This window comes from Macaca thibetana, chromosome 3 (assembly GCF_024542745.1).
Source record: "Macaca thibetana thibetana isolate TM-01 chromosome 3, ASM2454274v1, whole genome shotgun sequence".
In the NCBI taxonomy this organism is placed as follows: domain Eukaryota; kingdom Metazoa; phylum Chordata; class Mammalia; order Primates; family Cercopithecidae; genus Macaca; species Macaca thibetana.
In genome coordinates this window covers 64,400,386-64,422,571 of record NC_065580.1, presented here as the reverse complement: position 1 = coordinate 64,422,571, position 22,186 = coordinate 64,400,386, and the positions used below count along the sequence as shown (strand labels likewise).

Genomic DNA, 22,186 nt, shown 5'->3' with positions numbered 1-22,186 from the left:
AGGGATACTGCAATATTTTGTGAGTCCCTTCTAAGTATTTTTTTTCAAAGTGAAGTAAAAATAATATTAAAAGGACAAAAAGTTGTTTTGGATTTTGGACAGAGATAAGCAAATAAAATCAATATAACTAGATCACAGCTTGTATTTTAAATTCACACAGTTTCCACTACATTTTCATTAAAAAATATTATTAAATCTTTTTAAGAATCTGTTTAAACTATAACTTTATGCACAAAGCCTATTTAAGGAGGAACTGAAGACAATTTTTATTTCAGTAATATGGTCTCTTTTCGTAGTAGTAAGCTATACAACTCTAAAAGAAAATATACAGATATATGTTTAGACAATAATATTTGAGCCTTCCAAGGTTAGCATGAAAAAATTAATCCTTTGCAAATGATCAACTGTGAAATACTATAAAGGCAACATAAATACAGTAATATGGGTAAGTCAGTAAATTATAGAATATGAGGACTGGCTTATGAGACATACTTGTTTTACAGTGTTGACCCATAAACTCTTATTTCTAAGTGAAGAAATGTTATAAATTTATTTACTTCTGTTTGCCAGTTTTCTGTTATCAACTAGATCTATAAGAATTAGCACTCAAATTAAAACCAATTGGCACGTATTATTTAATAATTGTTCAATTAGTAATTATACCCTGAATAAGTAAGTTGAGAGGAATTCTTAGGTTCTTCTGGATCCACAGAAAAGATCTCCATTTGATTTCTGATGTCTCCTGCACGTGGATAGATAGCAACAGTAAGCTCTCCGCATGTTTGCAGTCCTTGATATCAAGGCTCTAAGGTCCCAAAGACCACAACCCACCAAAATTATATCCTTAAAATCTGTATCTGGTGCATCAGCACAAGGTTAGTTAAGAATTAGTGTTATGTGGGAATATTTCAGAACAATTAAAACCTGGCCATTAGGCAATGGCATCTCTGCTTCTGATATGATTCTCTTTGATAAGTGAAGGAAAAATATCTGTGGATGACTTTCTAAGGGACAAACACAGTTGGAAACAGGGACATGTGCTTTGTTGTGTGCTGTTTCGTGCAACTTTTAATATGTCAAGATACTGTGTGCAAGACACACTACAGTGCAGGAAGATTTATGAGACATTTTATTGCCAATGAATTCAAAATACAGTAAGAATATTAATAATCACTGTCTCAAAATTGTCCATATTAACTATTGATCCTGAGGGTTGACATTTAATAGATAATGTGGATATTATATTTTTTAACTACATCATGTGACTTTTGTCTAATAGTGACACAATCTCAAAGTGTACTGACTAGGCTACTAAAATAATCCAAGGAACACAGGTATGTCTTGGGCTGTTGTACAAAATATGCTGAAATTTCAGCCTATATGTCAAACATATCTTATTCTATACCCAGTCACCCTATAGTTAACATCTCTATTTTTCCCTTTATATAACTGTATGTGTCTCTGACTTTCTCTCTCTTACTTCCCCCTCCACATGCACCTATACACACACACACACACACACACACGCATACACACACGGGGGGGGAGTGGGAGAGAGAGAGAGACTAGAAAAATATGAAAATAGTGGAATGCTATTATATATGTGCGTGCATTGTACATTATATATCGCATTCTATAAACATTATATATAATGTGGTATATATACATATAACACTTCAAAAGATTATTGAAAATTTTGCCAATTCTATGTAAGAATAAGAGTGGATCTTTAAAAATGAATTTGTCTTGTTTTTTGTGTTTTTAGATTTAATTAAGGGAAATTCTGCTTTTTACATTATTTTCCAATTAGAAATAAAAATGAATATTTTTTAAAAATTTCTTTATTCTAATGACTAGGTAGTCTGTAAGAAAAAAGTCCACCACAAATCATAATTAAACTGACATCTTTTCAATATTAACACAGCTATAATGACTCTTTTTCCCTTCTAAGTAAATGTTTAGAGTCTAAAAGACAATCAGATATATCATGGGTTGTTTTTATTTAAGGTAATTCTGTTTGTGATTACTAAACCTTGGCAGCATTGTGTCAAAATAAGCCAATATGTAATTTCAATAAAGCGTTATTTTTGAAGGTTTTAATTTTACGTTAAGAAGTAAAATTTTCTTTGTGATCCCATCTCAGAATCCCTGTGCTTGTATGTAACATTTACTTGCTAATCAAAAAGTCAATTCTCTGAAGCTTGTAATTAGTTGTATGGCTTCATCAACTAGGATGATGCAACTCAAATTACAATTATATGACTTATAAGCAATAACTGAAAATGTACAACAAAAACATTAAAGCATCTTTTACAGATTTGTATTTCTTTACAAAGAGAATAAATGTGCAATTGCTATTTTGGTGTCAAGTCCCTGAGACAAAATTAGAGTTGAAACCACCTAACTAAACCAAACTATTACATTAGAGTTGAAACTATTAAGAGCAAGTAATTTAAAACAGAGGCTCAAAAGTAGAGACTGCTAAAGACGCTGTTTACCAGTAAGCGCTCCACAGTGCTCCCTGGGCACAGTGGTTTCATCTTGTGTACTCTTTTCTCGCTCTGTCTCTCCCATCCTGACTCAGATCCAAGCACCTCAATCTTGGCTGACATACAGAAGGCCCTTCATAATTATATGTCTAGTGAACAAACAGTTAATGAAGAGTAACTACTTGATGCTAACTTTGAAATCTTGATTTAGATTTCAAAAACGATTGCTTCCACATTTTGTCATTCTTTAAATAAGCCCCTCCTCTTAGAATTACTAATGAATATATTCACACTTAATTTTGGTGGCATCGTTTATCTCATAATTTAACTCAATCACCCAATACTATGATTTGAAGTACAAGATAAAACCCTTAAAACCCTTTATCCTTTTTAAGACTCATTTACTTAATATGAAAGAGTTATGTATTTTTTGTTTCCTACATTATTAATATTTGTATGATATGTAATTCTGAACAAATCTATAGATATTTGCCCTATATGTATTCCTGAATTGCGATTAAACCTGATTGTCATCTAAAACAAACAAAAAAAGAACAGGATCTTTCATGCTGAAGTGGTTCAAAGAAACATTAATCTAGCACCATAGCAAAGACATGGAATCAACCTAAATGCCCATCAGTGGTAGACTGGATAAAGAAAATGAGGTACACGTACACTATGGAATACTGCCCAGCCATAAAAAAAGAAACAGATGTTGTCCTTTGCAGAAACATGGATGGAGTTGGAGGCCATTATCCTTAGCAAACTAGCACAGGAACAGAAAGCCAAATACTTATAAAATGGACTTCTGTGTGTCCATGTGTTCTCATCACTCATAAGTGGGAGTTCACTGATGAGAATACATGGACACATAGAGGGGAACAACACACAGTGGGGCCTTTTGGAGGGTGGAGGGTGGAAGGTGGGAGAGAATCAGAAAAAATAACTAATGTGTACTAGGCTTAATACCTGGGTAAAGAAACAGTCTTTACAAGAAACTCCCATGACGCAAGTTTACCTGTGTGACAAACCTGTACTTGTACCTCTGAACTTAAAATAAAGGTTACAAAGAAAGAGGAAAAAAAAAGAAAATATTCTAAAAAAATAAAATAAAATAAAATTCTAGGCTTAAGATCTGCATCAATAAATATATTTTGAGTGCATTAAAAAGATTAAATCAATTGACAGGTTATGGATAAGTAGTCTGTGTACTATTTTCAGTCCAATGACATAAAGTTGTCCTTTGTAAAAATCACTGTAATATTGAAGAACCAGCAAGTACAGCATTTCACTTTTGCAAGATGAAAAAGTTCTAGAGATTGGCTGCAGAGCAATGTAAATATACTTAACATTACTGAATTCTACACCGAAAATTGTTAAAATGATAAATTTTTTATGTTATGTGTTTTTAACCAAAATTAAAAATAATAATAAAATTGGACCATTGGAGGGGGAAAAAAGTGAGAGGATACCCAGAGATCTCGTAATCTCATATCTAAAGCAAAGACTCTGAATTCAAGATGCAATTTTTTTTTTTTTTTTTTTTTTTTTTTTTTGGCAGAGCCTTGCTCTGTCACCCAGGCTGGAGTGCAGTGGCACAATTTGCGCTCACTACAAGCTCCACCTCCCGGATTCACACCATTCTCCTGCCTCAGCCTCCCGCCTGTAGTACCCGCCTCCAGTCCCGGCTAATTTTTTTGTATTTTTAGTAGAGACAGGGTTTCACCGTTTTAGCCAGGATGGTCTTGATCTCCTGACGTCGTGATCCTCCCACCTCGGCCTCCCAAAGTGCTGGGATTACAGGCATGAGCCACCACTCCTGGCCAATGTAATTTTAAAAGAGCACTCAGTCCACTATTTTTGCTAGCAATGATGAATAACAAAGGAGCAACCAAAACAAAAATAACAAACAACATTGGAAGAAACTCTCCAGTTTGTGGCCAACTGCGGTGTTCCATCTGGATTATTAAGTTATGGCTTCACGATTCTGGGTTTACGACTAACCATTGTCCATTGGTCCAAGCATTGCCCATTTTAATCTATTTACTAACTTACATTAATCTCTTGTTCTTAATTATGTATTAAATGCCTGAAAATGTACCCTCAAATACAAATGCTAGAATCTGATAAATAACCTGTTTCTTACCACCAAGTCATCCTTCTCCTCGTCTCCCATTTTGGCTGGCCATTTTTCTAAATGCACCCGCCTATACACCTGAAATGTAACCATTTTATTTTAGTTGCTTTTAACTTTAATCTAAAGCAAGATCGTGCGGTTTTCAATCTGAGGACATATTCTTTTTTGACCTATTACTGAGTTGCTAATTTCCATTCATATTGCTTTACATTGCTGTAGCTCATTGATACTTGACTGCTGGCTGCTATTTAAAGTTGTGTGATAGTAGAACTACAGTGATTCAAACCATTTCTGAATAAATAGCATTTTCTGGTCTTCACTGTGTACCTTATCAAGGTTAGCTCATCACTTGAGCCTCCTGCTGTCTCTACCACCTGCCTATATACATATCTGGATTGTAATTTGTGAGTGTTAAGATCTTCTCTAAGTAAACAATCTTGCTTCCGTTTAAAATCTCAAAAATTTCATTGTATTTGTCTATTTTGAATGCTATTCTCTGTTCTTTATTTAGAGACATAAAACCCTAAAATTTCACCACAAAGATAATATCATATAAACATTGATGACGTCTAAATCCTTTGTTAATTCCAGGTTTAACAAGTCTCTTTCAGTGTATTCCTTCAGGATATTTCCTTTTTTTCTCACCTATTAAAATATTTTCTGCTACCATTGGTAAGAAACATAATAAAAGTCTGTCCGGAACTCCTGGAGCATATATTATAAGATTTTAGAGCTTGCTTTTCTTGTTCCTTCTTGCTTATAGCTTAACAGAGAGCATTTCTTTCTGTAAGCTAATGAAGTAACATAACTGTTTAAACTTTATTTTTCAAAAACTTTCTTACAGAATTCCTACAAAAACTTCCTGACAGAATTTAAAAGAAAGAAAGAAAAGGCTTGAACACAAGATTGTGAAGCATAATTAAAAGCGATCAACCGATGAGTTTGGAACCCTTGAGTTATATAATGGTTGAGAACCCCCCAGTTCAGGAGTGAGATGGACTTTGAGTCAGATTGTGGCTCTGCCATAGTGTTGTGGTCCTCAACATGTTATTTAAAGACTACGTGACTAAGTTTTCTGATCTCAAAATGGGAAGAATAAGTACAGCCATCTCAGAGGGTCATTGTGAAATTTAAATAAGATAATGCTTATAAAACATTTAGCTAAGTGTCAGATGCATCTGAGTTCCAAGCATGTTAAATACTGTCAACAAATTCACACTGGTCCTTGGCTTGAAGAAAGAACTTATGCTCTGACAGAGAGTTGTTTCTAACACTTCATGGCACATGTTTATGATGTACTGCTACTCTGAGTAAACACAGAAAAACATGGTACATAGAGCCGCTTATTTAGACAAATGCTCATGTGAAATTCTGTTGACATCATGATAAAGCTTGTGGACCTCTGAACATAATGTATCTACTGTTACATACATTAAATTAGAAACTAGAAGATTAACAAAAATGGATAGTACTAGACACTTTTCTTTTAGAAACTTTCAGAGTGGCTTTGGGAAATATTTAAATCTCAGATTTCCCACACTGACTCTAACAACATGCTTAATACCCATTCTTCAATTTCACACATCACTCTCTAATCAGAATTGCAGAGTGTTAGGGTGTTTCAGATACTCAGATTGTAACATACTTTGAAATGTTTTGCAGATTTATTGGCCTGCTGCAAAGGAACGGGTGGAATTATGTAAATTAGCTGGGAAAGATGCCAATGTAAGTATGAAACTTTAACAATTATCTTTGTAAAACTTTTACTGATATGAGAATAAATATTTATATTGGGCTTTATTGAATTAATGGTATTAGTGTATTATTTTTCAGACTAAACTAACATATTCCATGTGAATATTACTGTGGAATAAAATATCTCTACCTTACTGAAAGCCATGATATTATTTATAAAATTTAAGAAATCTAGAAATATTCTAATGTATTAATTCTAAATATTATTTTTTGTCACAAAAAAGATTAGAAACACATTAAAATATTCAAAAATAAACCATCCAAAAGATTGTAGTTGTAAGAATATATATTTTTCATGTATGCACATGTATTTTGTAAGTGTACATAAAACCATCAGTTATTTTAGCATCACACAGAATTGATACGTAATTTCAATTGAGTTGAAATTAAAATATCTATAAGAATTCCTTTATGTAGTGACATGATGGAAAGAACAATAAGAATTAGTTAATAATGAATGACAATTCTGGCATAAGAACTAGTAATTACTTCCTCTGAAATTTACATATTAGTAATAATGATTATATAAAATAACTCATAAAAGACAACTAGAGGGTACTAATAGAAGCTTTTAGTTTAAGCTGCCTTGAAGAGCAGAGAAAACCCTTAAACAGGTATGACTTTTTGTCTGCGGGATGGTCTTATCTACCTTGATTTCTGCACTGTTCAAGCTGTCCTGCATGCTCCCTCTAATCGTGTTACCTGATTTATCTCCAGCAATGAGGGCCATGACTCTGACTGGCTTCTCTCCTCATCCGAGTGCTCTGATTCAGGCCAGATATTCTGTCTTCTGCCCTGACTTCTTGCATTATGGTAATGGGGAGAATTGCTCTTTTTTTTGGCAAAATAAATTTCACATCAAGTTGTAACCCAAGATGACAACAGATCGTAACCTGGGGCAGAAAAATGGACACCTTGAGGCTTCTTTTGCACCATCCTTTAATCGTACCTCTAACCACAATAATGCAGGGGTATTAAGCTCAGTAATACCGTCATATTTAATAATAACAAATAGTGTTTGTTACGAAAGGATGAATAAAGAATCCTCTATCAACGTGATATAAATAAAACAATATAACACATAATGCCTAATGATGTGAGGAGAAGCTCAGACAGCTAATAATCTCAGACAACAGGTTAGTTCACTCATTTCTTACTCATTTATTCAAAAAATATTTTTAGAGATCCTAAATATGTATATGAAATTCATATCATATCTGCCCTCATGCAGCTTTCAATCTAATGGGGGATACAGATTTGCTCAAATGATGACTTCTACATAGTAACTACAAAGCAAAATAATTGAAATGAAACAAAACAAACTTGTGGTGACCCCTGATTTTATATTCACTTATTAACAGAATTAAATGTCATCCTTTCAGGCATATTTATATTAGCAGAAATATATCAGGGAGTGTTAACATAAAATGCAGTGGGAAACAGTTTTTACATTTCGGCCACTAGAGATGAAAGAGATTAAACTATTCTGTAATGTATTCTTCTTCCTCCCATGGCTTTGATATCTTCATCCAGTTCAATATTCCAACACCAAACAGGTACCCAGGTCTGCAAAAGCACCAATACTTTACTGAACACTCATGGAGAAAAAAAAAAATGCTTTGGTTATGAGAGTTTTTCAAATTATTTCATTTAATGGACAGTATAAGCATGGCATAACCACCATGAACATTTTAATATTTCTGTTTCACCAGTATTGAGTATACGATAAGGAGGCAAGAAGGAAAAGGATGTTTTCAATTGACTCCAATAAACTGTTTTTCCCATGGAGTAGATCAGGGATAAACAGTCAAGGTCAAACAGTCAGTGAAGGTTTAAATTCTGACAGTGTTCTCACTTGGGTATGTTCACTAATTCCAGTTACATAGTAACTTAATTGCCTCTCTTATTAAGTTAAAGCAAACGGAGATAAACTTTTCTGGAGGTGATATCCTTGACCATGTAGGATTCTGTATATAGAACATATTGTTCCAATTCGGTCATAATTGTGAGCTAGCAACCACCTCTAACCTTTAAGTACATTTGCTGCTAACCCAGGATTAAAGATATGAGGAGCTTTTTGCTTTTTGCTAAAGTCTATAGTTTGCTGTTGAATCATGTAGTGATAATTTTTAATTTTTGCCTCATTTTAACTTGTTCCTTTAAAATAATGTTTCATTTTAGAGCTACTGATAATAGCTAACACTTTTGTAGCAGTTACCATGTTCAAGGAACTGTTTTCAATGCTTTACATTTATAACCTCATTTAATCCTTATGACAACACTATATGCTAGATTTTATTATTATTTTCTATATTCTGGATGAGAAAACTAAAGCCAAAAATCTTAAATGGCTTGCCCAATATCATGCATCTGGTAAATGGTAAAGCCAGGGATTGAATCCAAAAGTCTTGCCCCAAGGTCTGTGCTCTTACATAACATTATAAAATATACATATAAGATCCAAAAACTATATCCTTCAAATTATTTGTCTCCGTAATATCACCAGAACATAGATCCTCATTTTTAACAGCATTACTTAGATTTTGGCCGACAGAAAACTGAGACAGCTCTGTGATTTTATTGACATCTTTTATTATGTTTGGCATCACCCTCTCTCCTCCTTCCTCTCTAGTAATTTTTACCTACTTCCCAAGAGTGTGTTTAGGATTAACAAGTGTTTGGAAAGACTGTCCCTTTACACAAAGGTACTATATAACTGCAAAACAGTGAATTATTTACCCTAATGAAAGTTAGCTAATTGGGGTGGGGATAGTAGAAGATGAGGAAACAAAAGGGAACTATTCCACTTTGTTGAACATAGTCCCCAGTTTAATCCAAAGAAGGGTAGAGGTGACAGGAAGATATTTGGTAGTATTTTACTTCTGTTTAGTGGAAAGTTATTCAAAAGAAAGTAACTAAAGAAATGTCTTTAGTCCTGACTATATAATTGTGGGTTCAACAGCTTACTCCAAGCAAAAGAAACCACAGGGTGAGGGAAGCCTGGGCTGTTTGTCAGTTTAACCACAGAGGGGCACAGCCTGTCCACACAGACATTACACAGAGTTAAAGCGTCTTCCGGAACTTCAGTTCTTTGATTATATTCACCCTCCTTCCCTCTCTCCCTCCTTCCCTCTCTCCCTTCTCTTTCCTTCCTTCCTTCCTTCCTTCCTTCCTTCCTTCCTTCCTTCCTTCCTTCCTTCCTTCCTTCCTTCCTTCCTTCCTTCCTTCCTTCCTTCCTTCTTTCCTTCCTCTCCCTTTCTTTTTTTCTTCCTTTCTTTCTCTCAAGAAAGTCTAAAACTAAAATAGAACGTTCATTGTAGAAAGTTTGCAAATTATATACAAGCAAAAAAAGAAAAACAAGTCATGTATAAATACCTCCCCCATGAACACTAACCAGAGATAACTGGTGACATTTTGATGTTTTTCTATCTTATCTATTTACTATTTTTCAGTATGAAATCATTGTGTACATAGTCACTTAAAACACTTATTTTTTTTACTTCACAGACTGCCATGAGCATTTTCCCATGTCATTAAATTCCTTTTTATAACACTATTTTAATAGTTACACTGCATTTCTTTATGTATTATTTCATCAATCCCCTATTGTTAGAAGTTTGGTACATATCCAGTTTTACTATAGAAAATGACACTGTACATGAAAAATTTTTATGTAAATATTATGAACATCTTTGATTATTGAGTAGACTTTTATTAGTTAAGGACATAAAAATTTTTATAAACATGTTGCCAAATCGCCCTCCAGAAAGTTTATGGCTCATATGCTCTAACCAGCATTATGTGATCAACGGAGGGTGTATTTACCTAATATACCATTGTTAATATTGGATACAACATACAATTAATGCTTAATACAAATGCATATGAATGAATAAAATATGTATCTTCTTTGCCAATAAAAAGAAAATTATTTTTGCTGTTTTAGCTTGAATTTTTTTCATTACTCTAAACATCTTATATAGCGGTAAAATAAAATTTTTAAATAGCATATCCCTGCGGGCTGTATTTTTTTAATTTTCCTGTTTGCCTTTTTTGTGCTGATTATTTACAGATTTATAAAACATATACACACACACACATACACACGTATATGTAGATGTATATAATAACATAAATATGTATAGAGTATACATAAGGTATAATGCCTTGTGTTCCATGCATGAAAACATATTCTTTATCACTTTATCAGTTACCTTATTTGATGTATAGACTTTATTTAAATAGTCATTTCTATCTTTTTCTTTAAAATGTTTTCTTTTGCACTTTTACTGTAACTGATTATTGCTCTGTAGAAATCTTCACTGTTAGATTTCCCATTTTTAAGTATAAATGTGATATATGAGATTTTCTATTTTTATTTTGAAGTGTTAACCATCTATTAAATAGTTTTTTTGGTTGTTGTTGTTTGTTTGTTTTAGACGGAGTCTCGCTCTGTCGCCCAGGCTGGAGTACAGTGGCTCAATCTCAGCTCACTGCAACCTCTGCTGCCCGGGTTCAAGTGAGTCTCCTGCCTCAGCCTCCTGAGTAGCTGAGATTACAGGCACCTGCCACCGCTCCCAGCTATTTTTTTTTCTTCGTATTTTTGTATTTTTAGTAGAGAAAATTCACCATCTTAGCCAGGCTGATCTTGAACTCCTGACCTCGTGATCCACCCGCCTCGGCCTCCCAAAGTGTTGGAATTACAGGCGTGAGCCACCGCTCCCGGCCCTATTTTAAAGATTTTAAGACCTAAACTGATATCTCTGCATCCTGGATCCTGTCTGAGAACTTCTAGACAAGCCTAACATGTAGCACAGAGACAGATATAGGTGAAAAGTCAAAAAATGTTTGATGATAACAATATTCTGTAACACACATTAAAAATAAAACCAGATAAGATTCCTAAATCATTAGTATCTTCTAATATTTAACATAAATAAATTAAAATTAGCTATTGTAAGTCAATTATCATACTAGATATAAAGCTGTTTTGGATTTTATTGGACACTACATACATCTTGAGAATTACAAGTACTTCTATTTTTCTATTATCTTTCCAGGTATCTGGGGAGAAATTAAAATTCTAAGTGTTAATGCATAGACTAGTATGTTTTTGCTTTTTTTCTCTCCAAGTATGAATTCATCTTTATACTTGTCTACTTAGTTATTTATATATGTATGAATATGTCTGAGAGATAAAACATTGAAACATCTAATATTACTTAGGATAATTAAAAAGTTGATGTTTGCTTTGGTTCTTTCTCTCTTCTCCCCCTCTTCTCTTTTTCTTTCTCTCCCAGTGGGGGTAGGGTAGGGCCTATGGAAAGTCATGTAGGTAGGAGGAATAAAGGAAGGAAGGAGAAATTCAATACTTTTCCTAAGTTGAATATATTATTCCCTGGGTTGTCTGGTTACATGCAGTGATTGACATTGTGGGCAATAGCTGACAAATTAGCTTTCAGGGAAAGTTACAAAGGCTGCTTCTCAAAGTTATCTTTCTTCATGCCTCACAGAATTACACTACCATTGATAGCCTTGCAGGTCACTAAGTGAATTAAATCAGGTTAATTATTGATCATGCTATTTAAACAAATCTTTGAAACTTTGTGTATAAGAATAAAACAATACAGGATTTCTGAGACTTAAAAAAGTGAAGTTATGAATTGAAAGGGAAGTCATTGTAAAGTTTTTTTTGCAACAAGGATTGTTTGGCTTAAATGTCAACCTGAGCCAAAATTTAAAGTGGGAGACCTTATCTTTCATGATCTCTGTTCACAGGTTTCTTTTGCTCAGTCAGCCAAGGCCTTTCTATTGCCTCTAGGCTGCTGAGAGAACCATTCTCTCTCAACTTCCCTACAGAAAACTTTGAGCACAACTGACATTTTTGTAAACTGTGTCAGATACTTCAAGATTCACCCATACTTTTTTTTATTATTATTATTCCATGTCAGCCCAATCAGACAGAAGGAGGGATTTCACAAATTAATCTGAGGTATGCCTTGTCAAGTCAGGAAATTGGCATATTAGGCAACTTTCTAGGACTAGCACCATTTTAATAAAGTACTCCTAGAAAAGTGAAAGGAAATGAAATACTTTAGATGTGATTCAGAATTTTTTTTTAAATAATCAACAAAATTATATCCCCACTGTGTATAAAATGTTACCCTGGATCATATTTGTCTTTTTAAACAGTGCTGCGTCACTGGTGGCTTCTAATCTGTTTGACTCCATAATTTAAAATCTGGAAAGGGAGTTATATTTCTTTATCCAAATATTTATTTCAGAATCTTGCAAAATTACTTTCTAAATTCTAACTGAGCTTTTGAAAAAATGAACTAATTGGTGGTGAGTCAGTCCTCCCTCACTCCAGCCATATGATTTTACTGTTCCCTGCCCTGCATGCTCTCCCCGATGCACTAACGTCTTTGTGCAGGAAAAAACAAGGAATAAAAGTCTTTTCAAAAAGCGAGCATGAGTGAGCAAATTAAAGGCTGAATTATAAAACTTCCTACTCTAGCCATGAGGTCATCAATAAAATTTACCTGGTGATCAAGTACATTTTCATACTTTTATCTTATCTTTTCTTATATTACTTTGTCTTCATTGTTTGTTCAAAACTATTAGTATTGACCTGCCACGGTGGCTCATGCGTCTAGGGGTTTGCTTGAGGCCAGGAGTCCCAGACCAGACTAGGTAACAAAGCGATACCCTGTCTCTACAAAAAATTACAAAAATTATCCAGGAGTTGGTGACTTGCACCTGTAGTTCCAGTTACTCAAGAGGCTGAGGCTGGAGAATTGCTTGGGCCCAGGAAGCGGAGGCTGCAGTGAGCCGAGATCGCACCACTATACTCCAGCAGCTTAAACAAACAAACAACAAACAAATATGTGTGTGTATGTGTGTGTGTGTGTGTGTGTGTGTATGCCAGTTGAAACGTTGTAGCTCAAAATCAGGGTAAGGAATACACAAGTATTAAATTTATATTATTTCACTTAATCTACATAACAGCCATAACAATCCTATCAGTAAGTCATTGTCTGCCTTTTAAAAAAATTTTATTTCATTCTAAGAAACACCGTACCAGTTAGGTTATCATCTATTGTTGGGGTTTGTTTGTTTTTTTTTAAATATATTCCTCCTAGGAACCCCAACAACAGCAGTGGACCATTAGATCCATGCCTGACTGGTGAGTAACCTATGGCCACTTGGGCAGAAATAAACTGAACTTTTTCTGTGAAATCCAGTGGTTTATAATCAGATTACCAACTTCCTTAATAACCCAACACTTGCCTGTCTCCTGGGTAAAGTCAATCTAGAATAAAAGTGTACTCCAGCCCAGTGTTTACTTAAGTGTCTTTGGATCTAAGAATCATGAAGCCATGGTTAAGAAATTGCATCTAACAAATATGTAAAGATACAGTATCACTTGCAGGAGATAGATTGAAAATAATATGTAATAACAAGAATAAATACTTTGAAAAAGAGAGAGTCACTATTTACTGCTATCTGAAGCATATAAAATAATTAAATTCTAAAGATCATGATGACATAAGGAAATATTTTTAGGCATAAGCTTATGCAAAACAAAAAGAAACAAAAATTTCTTCAAAAATTTGACTCGGTGTAAAAAAAGTCCATGAGAAAAACAGGGATTATTGAAATTAACCAGAAATAATCTGATTCTTAAAGGCTCTGAAACATTGGAAAATAATGGCAAAAAGTGGTAGGACATCTGGTCAATAAGAATAGAATAAATAAATAGGTAGAGATGCACGTTTGTGTTCAGTGTTTTGTTCAGTGTAGCTGAGACAGATGACATTGCACACAGTAGTAGCTATATAGTATAAATTATGTGGTAATAACAGATCATGATAGATTTTGTGTTCTATGTATTTCTTGTAGAAAGTAAGGATACCAGGTGTGGTGGTTGGTGCCTGTAGTCCTAGCTACTTGGGAGGCTGAGTAAGGAGGATCTCTTGAGCCTAGGAGTTTGAGGCCAGTCTGGACAACATGGAGAGGTCTCATCTCTAAAAAAATTTAAAAAAGAAAATTTTAAATATGGACATCTAATTCACATTCTGTTTATATCCGTTTTCTAGGCCTCACTGAGTTCCACTTTAGAGGCTTGCATTCTAATTAACCCTAATTCTGATTAGTTCAATGGTTTTATAACTTCGAAAATGTAAAAAGCTACTCCTTTATCCCATGGTTTCTATATTTGTCTTCTTTGCTACAACAGATGTCTAGAATTTCTCATAAATCTTTTTTCATTTGTGCTCTTACTTTTGAAGACTAATCTACTTGGAAAACAGGTGGCATAAATGATAATATTTCAAAAACCTGAATTGTGTGTTAATGCTTTTAATTTTTATGCCCAATAGACAGAATGTGCAAATTTCATCAGAGTACTTCAGCCATATAACAAAACTCACATATATGTGTGTGGAACTGGAGCATTTCATCCAATATGTGGATATATTGATCTTGGAGTCTACAAGGAGGTAAATAATGAAAAAGCATGAAAAGCATAATTTATTATAATACGTTGTTACTTAATTCTTATGACATAAAAGAGGCAGATTTGAATATAAAGACTGAAACATATATGGCCAGGCATGGAGGTGCACGCCTGTAATCCCAAAACTCCAGAGGATGAAGTCAGAGGGTCCCTTGAGCCAAGGAATTCAAATCCATCCTAAGCAGCATAGGAAGATCCATTTAACAAAACAAAAAATGAATAGTTTATGAACAATATAGTAACTCATGTTCTTAGCCATTCTATGGACTGTCGTTTTCACCATATACTTGATCTACCTAATAAAAATGTTTTTCTATTAAAAGTGGTTTTTAGCAGGATGATCAAAATTAATAGTGTAAAATGTTAAAAGCATTTGTTTTTATGGGCTCCATGTATGTCTTTATTTTCTATTGACTTTCCTTTTTAACTAGATATATATATATAGAATGTTGCTGTTGGTAAAAATTCATTTTCCATAAGATCTTGTAGTGGAATTGTATTATATAAATAATTTCATTTTCCCATCTAATAAAGTTTACCTGTTATGTATAATAGTGGACACTAAGTAAAGAGTATTTTAATAATTTTGTTAAAACTTTATAGTCATTGGCACAATGAATTTATTGTTTCAGCTGGACCAAATTGGCATAATGGAAATAAAGGATGTATTAATTAGGAGTCATGTATTCCAGATATCAATTAGAACTTTAATAAGTGAGAAACATGCATATTTTGGCAATTAAATTATTTACCAATAATTCAGTTTACTGTCCTTGTGTTATGAACTTCATGCCATCCACTTTACATGGATTATTGCTTTGGAATTTCACAACACTCTTAATAAAGCCAGTGTCATTATAATTACCAATTTACAGGTTAGTAAAAATTAAGTCTCAATGGAATAAATAATATGCTAAATCACCCAACTAATAAATGGTCTTGCAACAAATTGAATCAAGGCAGTGTAACTCTAGAGCAAGCATGAGCAACTGAGCTTTAGGATAAGTGCTCCCAGTTGTTTCTTGGTGATGTGCAATGTCATCCTGATGTTTCTGTAAGTACAGTCATGTGCATCATAACAAAGTTTCCATCAGCAACAGGCTGCATATAATACAGTAGTCCCATGAGATTATATTACCCTATTTCTACTGTATCTTTTCTATGTTTACATATATTTAGATACACAAATGCTTACCATTGTCTTATGGTTGCCTGTAGTATTCAACAGTAACGAGCTGTACATGTTTGTAATCTAGGAGCCATAGGCTATACCATATAGCCTAGGTGTGCAGTAGGCTATACTATCTAGGTTTGTGTAAGTGTACTCTGTGATGTTCACACAACGATGACATTGCATAACGATGTACTTCTCAGAACATATCCTGTCTTTAAGTGATGCATGACTGTACTTTTTGTGAGTAACCACACATATTTGCAGGATAATTGGCTGTGTTTTTGAAAGTAAAGTCTGGGATTATGGAAAAGGTTTCTTTATACTGACTTAACTGATTCACACAGAAATCAAACCCACAACTATGGATGGATAGATTTTGCTCTCTAACCAACTTGTCTAACCAGCCCAGACTCAACTGTTTGAAAATAAAGCAACCCTGACAGTTAAATTTCTGAACCACTAGGAGACTAGGAAACTTGAATCTATCATTCTTTGTTGGTGGTGTAATGCTCTCTTGTCTAGCTCTGATGCAGGGTAATATATAACGTTAGCTCGTAGCATAGGGTGTAATTATGTGATATAGCCCCACAGCTTGAGTGTGTTTTGAGGCCTAAGGATAAAGGCCAAACTCACAACCTGCTGAGGAGGGCAAATAGTGTTCTATAGCTTCTTAAAAGTCACAAATGCTGGCCGGACACAGTAGCTCACACTTTGGGAGGCCGAGGTAGGCAGATCACCAGAGGTCAGGAGTTCGAGACCAGCCTGGCTAACATGGTGAAACCCTGTCTCTACTAATAATACAAATGTAGCCAAGCGTGGTGGCACGTGCTTGTAATCCCAGCTACTCTAAAGGCTGAGGCAAGAAAATTGTTTGAACTCAGGAGGCAGAGGTTGCAGTGAGCCAAGATTGTACTACTGCACTCCAGCCTGGGTGACAGAGCAAGACTCTGTCTCCAAAAAAAAAAAAAAAAAAAAGTCACAAGTGCTGAAAGGGAATTTAGATTTTAGATGGAGCTAATTAGTAGCTAATTAGCAGCTTGGGACTGTCAAGAAGCTCTGGGGCAGTCAAATTTACAAGTTTCATGAATAAGAGAATTATGAGTAAACAGGGGTTTTCAGACCAGTTTTCAGCTGGTCTGGCATACAGGTAATTGTATGGCAGCCCTGCTTGAAAGTTGTTAACTTTTTAAATGTATCATTAGTCCCAATAAATCATTGTACTTCTAGAGGGAGTTTAGAAGGACCTTCCATTTTCAAATAAATAAGGCTCCTCCTAAGGTGGCTGGGAAGAGGGAACAGCAATACACCAAAGGAGCAGAAGAAGGTATACTTCAGGGACTGCTATGCAGTGTGGCTGGGGCAATGGGAAGAAACAGGGAAAAGCTAAGATGAATCCCAGATTTCTGACTTTGCCAGTGAGTTGAAGAGTGGTGTTATTTATTGAGGTGAGAGTAGTAGCAAGTTTGAGGGAAATATGGTGAGTTAGTTTTTCACATTCTGCGTTTGAGGCATATTCAGTAGGTCATGCCAAGTGGCCAACTGGAGCTGGAATTTAGGATGGAAGTCAGTGCTGCTGTCAACAACTTCTAATAGTAAGTTGAGGACAGATGGCCAGAGTTTGAAATATGGTTCCAGTCGTTTACTAACTCCATTGCTGTGTGCATACTCTATAAACTTTCTACGCTTCTGCTTATTCAGTAAAATAATGATAATAGTAACTATTTCACAGAATTATTTTGAGAATAAAAATGAGAAAATGATTGTATACTATTTGGCATAGCACTTGCTTCATTCTAGTCATTTAACATTCATCCATTTCTAGATAACAGAAACACAGAAAGCTAAACAGGCGTGGATATACACAATATGTATATTTTACATATTTCTATAAAATAATATTTGTATCCCACAGTGCTGGGAAATCTTGAAAGTTGTTTAATACTTGGCTTGGTATCGTTTCCTCTGGGACCTCCCCTCTGCTGCTGCAGATCTTATCTTTAAATTGCCATGATATTGACAATAATGTTGCTTAGCTGTTGTGATCGTTAAATGTTTTCTTACTATCATTCCTACCTACTTGTATCATCTTTACTTCTCTGCCCATATTTCCATCTGCGTAGCTCAGACAGGTGCTTTTTGCATAATTAATCAAGAATAAGGAACTTCATAGAAGCAATCTTATAAAGTTGAAGTCTCAAAATATAGAGTGCCATTAATTCAGTCAGTTTATTTCAGGAAGCACATGGAATCATCCATTTTTTATATATATATACTATTTTCTTGTATGTGTCCTTGACTGGCTCAAGGAAACTTGCTTTCTTGCTATCTTCTATTTCCAGTAGATTATAAAGGGAGACCTTGTCCTCAGCTTCCACAAATATCAATATAATGGGCTTCCATGGATCATTTAATCAAATATTGTATTCAAAAACAGAAGTCTATACAATTTTAAGAGTTTATCTAGTACCTTGGATCCACTGTTACATTTTCCCAGGTATTTTTTTTTCTTTAATACTTCCTTCTTTCCTCTTTCCCTCAGTTCCTCCCTCCCCCGCCTCCCTTCCTTCCTTTTTTTTTCCAGCTTTTTACTGTAATTTTCTGGGGCATCAGGATTCAGTTCACTTTTCTCTTTACAATATCCCATTACAGATTTTTGAGTCAATAAATCTATTTGATCTGTGGAGAATAATGTACCCTTAATGATATTTAAATATGCTTCCGAGTCACCATCTGCAGTTGTTTTCCCCTGGCATATCTCTGACCCCATCCGCAGTTGGGAAGCATGCCCTAAATGTGTTCTCATTAAACTTTTTTTCATAGCTCAGTTCCACTATTACAACTTTTCATTAGTTGGCCTATTCTAACAAAACAAACTTGGATTTGATCATGTTGTGGTCACAGTGAGTCTACAAATTAACTTCAACACATTTTTAAATTTATGTGTTTGAAATTCTGAGACTAGATTAGTTAAGAGGATAAATTTTGGAGACAGTCATTAATTCAACCTCCGCTTTGCCTCTTACAAGCTATGTGAGAGAATAAGGTCAGTAACCCTTTCTATCCTCAATGCGATATTTGCAAGTCTGGAATTATTAAAGTATTACCAGCTACATTATTAGGCTGGTGGTGAGAATTCAATGAGATAAAGGGTATAAAGTTGCTGGCGTTAGATTAGTACCTATTTAGGTACCCTTATTATTTGTATTAAAGTGTTTACTTAAAATTATGATCCATAAATTGTTAACCAGGCTATTTAAATTGCTATTAGTATTTAGTATTTTTTTTTTAATTAGGCAGTAGTTACTATTGGTCTTGTTCAAAAGAAAAACAAAGATCTGAAGTGCAACATAACACATAATTTTCTCTGTCTCTTTTGCTTTGTTGCTTGTGTTCTACGTAAGTTGCACTGAATGGTCCCTTTTTATTACATGGGTGCTGTGATATAACCTAATAGATACGTCACCTAGCCAGAATGTCTGAAGTGCAGGATTTCTGTAACTAGTGCATGCACAGAGTGAGTCATCATCCTTTCTGCTGGATGGTAGTGCTGTCATTGTTATGAAACACTCAATCTCATGGGGCCATATTCATTATACATTCATATTTTTTCTTGGAAAGTTCAACTTAAGATGTTATTTATTTTCCCGAATACTAAAAGTCTGCCAATGTCATTCTGTCTGTGGCCACTATTATAAAAATAGATGTTTCAGCCAAAGTAACTATGTGGTTTAATGTGTACAGTGTTTTCGTAATAGTGAAATACTACCACAGGATTTTTTTTTTTTTTACCCAGATGTATCAACAACTTGAAAATGAACTGTCCGCCTTAGAACACTTTTATGTTACTGTAATTTTAAAAACTGTTACAAGGTTTAAGTCATTTGACATAGTTGAAGATGCTTAGTTATATAAATCATAATCATTATCCTGAAAGTATGATTATTATAGCAAATCTATTTCTTAAAAGATGAAGTTGGTTTTATTAGGCTTAATAAGTTATTCATGAAGCTCAAGAAATGTGTGTTCTTAGTGGTGATTTTGATATTGATAATGGTGGAGACTAAATGTACTGATGAGTACATTACTACTTCCATTTGAAAAACTCACTCAGTATTATCATTGCCACTTTGGGCAAAGGGAGACCAAAACATGGTTATTAAGTCTTGCCAGATACGTTTGCTAAAAAGTTAAGGAGTCCAGCATGATGCACATGCTGTATACTCAATTAATTTTATCAAATTCATGAGTTGGAATTCAGTTTGTATCTCCCACATTCTTACTGTTTGTAATATTTTTAAAAAGCTCACTGATATTAATATTTCTCATAACAGGATGTTATATTCAAACTAGACACACATAATTTGGAGTCTGGCAGACTGAAATGTCCTTTCGATCCTCAGCAGCCCTTTGCTTCAGTAATGACAGGTAAGATCAATGACAGGCAGTTCTTATCCTTAAATGGTTTTCTAAGAGTTATTTGTTGACTGAACCACATTTTCCTATTGAGTTAAAGTAATTGTTGACTAATCTACCATCAGCAATTTGTTTCCATTATTTTAGTGCCAGATTTGTCTATACTGAGCATCCTTCTCAGTAAAGGAAGGCCACAGCAATCCATGGTGTCTGCACAGTTACTTTTTAAATGCACTTCTGATTGAATTTTTATAATGTAAAAGAACACATAATTATGTGTTCTATATTTTATATTTAGATGTCTGGGGATTTTCTTATGTTGTAATATCTCCCTATCTGACTTAGTATGGAAATTAAATTTAGCAATTCCCTATGTGGGTGAATTAAGTCAAATTAATCAAGCTATAGAATACAGATAATAGAATGTTATAACATCTTCTTTTGCAATTTCACTATAAACTGATTTTATCAGTGGAAACATGAAATTTCTGCTAGCATAGCTAGTCTTCTCTCACTTTGTATACATCTTAAATTCTCTTATGAGATAGCTATCTTGTTCAAAGAAGCAGTGCTGTGTGGTCTGAAGTCTGCTCCAAGGAATGTCGGCAAGACTTCTGAATTTCAACCATTATAAGGACTCCTTTTGTCTTGGTTTGGTTCATGACTTTAGTCTCTTTCTATTTAACTTGTCTGTCAAATGTTTGAATAGACGATAAGAGTGAAGCACTATGACATTTTAATTTTCACTTAGTGAAAACTAGTGATTTTGCTTTGAAGTGACAACATGTGTGTATTTGTGTTTTTTGAAAATTATGTGACTAATGATCAGTCATTATTCTCAGAAAATGAGATACATGGTTTGTGATTCTGATTTGTGAAGTGGAGTTGGCACACTCTTAATAAAAAGCAAAACAAAACAATAGATTGGTGGCAGTTGTTACACCCCTTATGAATCTCCAAGTAATTTTAGGTACAAGAAAGAAGTTTGAAAGCCTGGATATTCAGATCTAATTTTTATGTTGAAATATATTTTTCCTAACAAAACATTCAAATACTTGCAATTTTATAGTTTTCAAAGTGATATTTCGCTTCGTTTACCAAACTTTTTAATAATGTCTTTGTTGTTATTTTATTCTTTTTAAAAAATATGCCCACAATGAAATATTGCCATTTACCTGATACATCGTAGGGAAATACTGTAAGAGGATGGAAGCAGTACCTAATCTACATCTACTTTACATAGCTGGAGTTTTCTCTCTCTCTCTCTCTCTCTCTCTCTCTCTCTCTCTCTCTCTCTCTCTCTCTGTGTGTGTGTGTGTGTGTGTGTGTATGTGTGTGTGTTTCTTTAGAAGTTAGCTATCTCATTCTTGAGGTTGAATTATCCCTGACCATTCATTGAAATCTTATTTAGATGGATATAAACAGGGGCTATAGAAAGTATCTTCATGCCTTCTTATACAAGGCAGAATTTTAAAGATATATTTCTGAGCAAAAATAAATTTCAGTGACAACACAATGTATTTGTTCTCATATTTAGGCATTCATAAAATCTAAATGCTTTGTAGGAATTAGCCATTTTTTACATTGTTCTATTACATGTAAAGCCAAGTGGTTGACTAACAAGTTTCTTGAAATAGTAAAGGTTTACCTCTCAAAGAGACAACATATTCTCCTGCAGGGACAGCCTTCTTCCTGCCACT

At 34.3% G+C, this 22,186-nt stretch overlaps 1 protein-coding gene across 3 annotated transcripts in view; it reads left to right on the top strand.

Annotated features, from left to right (window-relative positions):
• SEMA3D (semaphorin 3D) overlaps positions 1–22,186 on the top strand; it is a 194,356-nt gene that overhangs the window by 98,334 nt on the left and 73,836 nt on the right. For all 3 annotated transcript variants that reach the window (XM_050785240.1, XM_050785241.1, XM_050785242.1), the window contains 3 exons: positions 6,289–6,351; positions 14,763–14,882; positions 20,405–20,498. In XM_050785240.1, the coding sequence (XP_050641197.1) occupies positions 6,289–6,351; positions 14,763–14,882; positions 20,405–20,498 (277 nt within the window). The remainder of the gene's footprint in view (positions 1–6,288; positions 6,352–14,762; positions 14,883–20,404; positions 20,499–22,186) is intronic.